Source organism: Osmerus mordax, chromosome 25, assembly GCF_038355195.1.
Source record: "Osmerus mordax isolate fOsmMor3 chromosome 25, fOsmMor3.pri, whole genome shotgun sequence".
Lineage (NCBI taxonomy): Eukaryota > Metazoa > Chordata > Actinopteri > Osmeriformes > Osmeridae > Osmerus > Osmerus mordax.
The window spans coordinates 3,112,544-3,117,946 of NC_090074.1; the positions used below are offsets into that span (position 1 = coordinate 3,112,544).

General features: G+C 43.3%; 1 protein-coding gene across 1 annotated transcript; it reads right to left on the bottom strand.

Annotated features, from left to right (window-relative positions):
* Positions 1 to 1,987: 1,987 nt before the first annotated feature.
* On the bottom strand, positions 1,988 to 3,129 carry LOC136933246 (snaclec rhodocytin subunit alpha-like). The gene is made up of 3 exons (XM_067228563.1): positions 3,060 to 3,129; positions 2,507 to 2,863; positions 1,988 to 2,307 (listed from the first exon to the last, which is right to left on the bottom strand). The coding sequence occupies exons 1-3, from the start codon at positions 3,127 to 3,129 to the stop codon at positions 2,300 to 2,302; spliced, it is 435 nt and encodes a 144-aa protein (XP_067084664.1). The 3' UTR covers positions 1,988 to 2,299.
* Positions 3,130 to 5,403: the final 2,274 nt, after the last annotated feature.

Sequence of the window (5,403 nt, forward strand, 5' to 3'; positions counted from 1 at the left end):
CTATCAGGACCAATACCTCACGCCACAAAAACAGTTTCTTCCCCTCTGCTGTTGGCCTCTTCAACAAGGCCAAGGGACCACACTGACTCAAATGACTTATTGCTTAAAACACTCTGCTTTTGCACTGCACCACAACATGGTATCTTGTACATTTGTATTTTTTGTAATATTTGTATTTTTATATTGTAATTTACGGCAACTTATATTTATTCCACTTAGTACTGCTAGTCTATGTACCCTTAGTATAGTTAGTCCACATATTTAAATTTTAGGTATATGTTTATTGTATGCACCTTCCTGCCAAAGCAAATTCCTTGTCTGTGCAAACTTTCATGGCGAATAAATCCCTTTCTGATTCTGATTCTGATTCTGATTCTGATTCTGATTCAGTCATGCCAACTGACGTTGTGTCCTTGGGCAAGGCACTTCACCCTACTTGCCTCAGGGGAATGTCCCTGTACTTACTGTAAGTCGCTCTGGATAAGAGCGTCTGCTAAATGTAAATGATGTGTCAAATTTGTCCCTTTTGATAGAACTTGATGAAACTAATGTAAACTTACATTACATTTACATTTTACATTTATTCATTTGGCAGACGCTTTTATCCAAAGCGACTTACAAGAAAGAGCTTTACAAAAAGTGCATAGGTCAATGATCATGAACACCGAGATAGCCCCAAAACATTGCGGGGAGCCAGAACATAAGGCATTCATTGTGAAAAGCAAATAAGTGGCAGTGTAAGTAGGTTAAACCGATGTCATTCTGACAGCCATGTGTGTGTATGTTCAGTCTGCATGGTTAAAATGGTAAAGTTGGCACAATATAAACCTTGTAACTGTCAAGAATTAGAGGCTAGGGCTTTGGTGTGGGCCAGACACACAGGATTGTCGTCAGAGGCGGCTTTGAGAGAACAACTAACTGAGATAAGTCCTGGAACTTGAAACACTAAACAAACTGAAAAACATGATGACTGACATGCACATGCAGGGGACAGGAAGCAAGGCACAGGTGAACACAGTATGACCTCAGAAGAGATGAAGAAACAAACAATCAGGGCAAAACAAGTCCATAACCCTGCCAGTAACATGTCTGCCTCGATGTTATTAAACAATCTTCACTAACCACTTCAACCGATTTTAGCCTCAATTAAACACAAAATTAACTGTCATTTATTCAAAGATTTTAACATCTCCCAGGGGTTATGATGGCTCTCCAAGAGCACAGTCTGTTGTCGCCTTCAAATCCGTTACAACTTCTGTGCACCTTCTTCCATACACAAATAACCAATATGTAACATTGTGATATAAAGGCCCACTGTACAATTTCCTGAAGGCACCAACAACTACTTTGCATTGTATTACATAGCAAACTGACCTCCCTGACCTCAGGAGAGGGCCCATCGCCATCTCCCACAATGCCCTTCACCAAACACCTTGAGCTACTATGTGGAGAGCGTGCTTGGATCCTTTAAAACATGTTCCTTGATCAAGGGAATGGGTGGAAGAACATTCTTGCTGAATAGTGAGGGAGAGTGAGAGTGTGAGACAGGGAGAGAGAGTGACACAGAGAGACAGAGAAAGAGAGGGAGAGAGAGAGAGAGAGAGAGAGAGAGAGAGAGAGAGAGAGAGAGAGAGAGAGAGAGAGAGAGAGAGAGAGAGAGAGAGAGAATAGGAGGAGGAGCTATCACACTGAGGCTCTCTGTCCAGTTATTATCCCAGGGGGAAGCAGCTTGGTCTGGGGATGTGATCACACATTCCCCCTGTCACACCTCCATCTCCATCTGCTGGACAGTTTGAGTCTCTACAACGGTTGTTGCTGAAGCATCCTTTCTGGTTTAAACTAATCTTTTCTAAGGCTGTTCATTCTATCTCAGTGAACTGCTAACACAGCATAATGTTAAACTGGATGTCTGTTTATCTTTTCCTAAAATGAGGGATACTTGATTCCCACAGTAAACTAAAATAGAATGACACTTTCACAAACCATCACTTCACACAGAATATTTATTGACAGAATTTGAAAAAGGTGTAAAACGTATTCAGCATATTATAATTTTGAATTTTCACTTCTTCACAAAGAAACAACAAAGTGCCTAAATATAACCTTAAATCACTGACATATGAAATCCCCAAATCTAAAACCCTAAAACATTAACATGTGAAATTAAGTGTAAATGAGACAAATTATGAAATTGTAAAGGGTAAAAATAGCAAAAACACAGAATAGCTGTTTGCATTCCCGTCTCTTGTTTCAAGCAGGTGATTATGACAAGATGAACTGGACATACGTAGTTTGAATCCTAGTAATCTGTAAACAGAGAGAAGAGAGGAATCACTCCTACAATGTCAACCTGATGAGGTGGGGGCAAGTGAGCGAGCATAAAGAGATAGAGAGAGAGAGAGAGAGAGAGAGAGAGAGAGAGGGAGAGAGAGAGAGAGAGACACTCATTGAAAGACGGTTAATACAGTATAAGTGACTCCATAGACAACACACATTTCAAGCTCACCATCAGGTTTCTTGTTGCAGATGAAGTTGAGCTTCTCTGCCTGGTTCTTGCCCTCCCACTGCTGTGGCCCCTCCCTCGGCATGGCACCTGCCTTCTTACACTCCTCCCAGCTGCCCCCGTGGCCCGGGGCCCAGTTCTGGTGGCACAGGGCATGTTCACTCACCCAGAACCAGACCTTCAGTGCACAGGTGTACCTCAGGCCCAGCCAGACATAGGGGGTGGAGGCTTTTCTGGCCCGACGTTGCACCCAGTGCTGGATCCTCTCAGAGTGGATGGACACCAGATCCCACCCCTGCTGTCTGCAGTGGTTCAGGGCTTCCACCCAGGTCTTGTTCTCATGAACCAAGACCAGGTCGTCTGGAGCGGGTGGTGAGGAGAGATGATTATATCTTCATTAATCTCAATACCAGGATTACCCAGCCTAAATCTGCCTCTCTTTTCTGACTCAACATTTACAAGCTGTTTTACACCATCATACAAATGTAACAGCAAGAGCTGATGTAAACACAGCGTAGGTCATGAATAAGAATATGTTTGAATTACATCATCTTACCATCATAGCAGATGAACTGTTGAGTCTCGTCACATGATTCATCATCCCATTGTCCAGTTTCAACGCACATTTCCACACACTTCTCTGTGTGTCCTCCATCATGCTCTTTATCTTTCCAGTTTTGGATGTGAAAGACACTCTGGTCAGACCATTGCCACTTCACTCTACTCAGGCCAATCCAGAATTCAATTTTACAAGGCTCATAGTTTAGTGCCTCCCGTACTGCGCTGTTCTCTGTCTCGTCTCTCACACTGGCCAGGTCTGTGTGATTCGCCTGACAGTAGCTTCGAGATTCATCCCATGTCTTATTCTCACCGATGCAGATATAATTACCGGTAACGTTTCTGTCTGTTAAAATACAATCAATAATACAAACATTAAGAATCGACTCTTTTAGCCTGAAATAAATCTCTCTTTTAGATATAGAGATGGAAATGAGTTACGACTTGACTGGAACACATTCTTGTGGAAAGGAATTCATCTCTGTAAGTGTGATTGAAAGACACCTGACTAAAACTGTGTGGCTGAGAGGATAAACATATGACACAGTCTGGTGTGTCAGTGTGTTTCTCCCAGCAGGATTCCATCTGGTCGTGAGGGAAAGGTTTGGGAACGTGTTACGGCTGAGCTGCTTGTAGTTTGCACCTTGAAGGTTCCTTAATACAGTACCAGTCAAAAGTTTGGACACAATGGGAAAATGTGTCCAAACTTTTGACTGGTACCGTATAATCAATTTGAAGTCCAAAGAGAACTCTTAAAAACTCAAAATTGTTCTTTCTGTAACACTGAATGTCAGCGCCGGAACTCGAACTTGGATTTCCAGCGTGAGGCTTCCACTCACAGTTCTTGAGCCACTGGAGGAGAACCCAAAAGGGAGACTCACACGGTACTGGAGAGGCTGAAGGTTTTAAAAGTAAAAATAACAAAAAGTAGCACTCCAACCAACACAAAACTCAGAACTTGCATAGGCAACCGGCATCAGAAAAACCTAAACTACAAGCAAAGTAGGCATGAGACAGAGTCCCCTAAATGCAGGGCCGCTCCTTCCTACAGGCGACACAGGCAGCCGCCTAGGGAGGCATGAAGAGGGGGGTGGCATTTTCCAAAGTGCATCCATTTATTAACCCTCCCGCACAACCAGCAGAGGGCGCCAACCGCGCCACGTCATATCTCCGTGTCGCGTTTGGGGGGGCGGCCCGGGGTGGGGGGGTGGGGGGGGGGTGCGGTAGTACGATTTGCGCTCCCGGGGGGGGGGGGGGGGGGGGGGGGGGGGGCATGGTTCTGTTGATATATTTCGCCTAGGGCGCCAGATGTGCTAGGACCGGTACTGCCTAAATACACCTAACAGAATCCCATTCTGATTCTGATTCAGAACGAGGCCCAGGTGAACCTAATAACAACAATCAGAGCTGAGTAAGCAGGGCATGAGGACCTCTAGTGGCCAAAACACAAAAAACAAGCAATACACTTACACTGAAATCATTAAAACTTCAGACAAGAGAGCACATGTTTTATTTTGGGGGGGGGGGGTGTACCATCTGTGATTGATTACATTTTAACATAACCGAATGGAAGGAGCGAAACCTGCCTTTGTATATCTGTTTTGTGTCTAAGGCTATTTTAAAGAGGATGACAAAGCTAAAAAGTGTTAATATATTGTATAGTTATGTGCTCACCATAGCAGATGAAAGGTACTTTATCCGAACATGAGATAGTATTCCAATGGTTATTTAGCATTTTCACACAGTTGTTATTTTCATCCGCATTTGAATTGGCTTCAGACATTGGATCGAAGTTAATGTAACTGTGGTTTAACATTTGACCTTCAAGGGACCATATCCAAGGGCCGTTTGACAGCCCTATCCACGCACTGACTTGTGGAAGATCTTTTATAGGGTTGGTTGCATTGTCATACAAGGTGGCCAGGTCAGTGTAGTTCTCTCTGCAGTAACTCTGTGCTTCATCCCAGGTCTTATTCTCATTCACATACTCATAATGGAAAGAGAGACATGAGGGGAGGATGCTGAGCCCTATGGAGAACAAACACAACACACAACAACACAACTGTCAATCAAACAGATCACTGTTGTACAGCTCAAACGTCCTGCACTTTGATCTGACTTGTTCAATACATATTTGTGTTTTTAACTGTGCATGATTGATCTTTTCCAGCACATTGCAGCTACTTGTAACTACAGTAAGTAAAATGCTTGTGAATGCCTGTATTTTTTATTTAGGCTTGGTTACAAAATTACATACAATTTCTGGGGTTTATTAAGGTAATCAAAATAACTGAACTCTAGTGCACAAAATGACCCAGGCACTCAGAGATGCAGACACACAC

Coding starts and splice junctions, on each gene's coding strand:
- LOC136933246 (XM_067228563.1), bottom strand. CDS start 3,129: ATGTGCGTTGAAACTGGACAATGGGATGATGAATCATGTGACGAGACT. Junction 2,864..3,059: donor ACAGTTCATCTGCTATGATG/GTAAGATGATGT, acceptor CACCCGCTCCAG/ACGACCTGGTCTTGGTTCAT.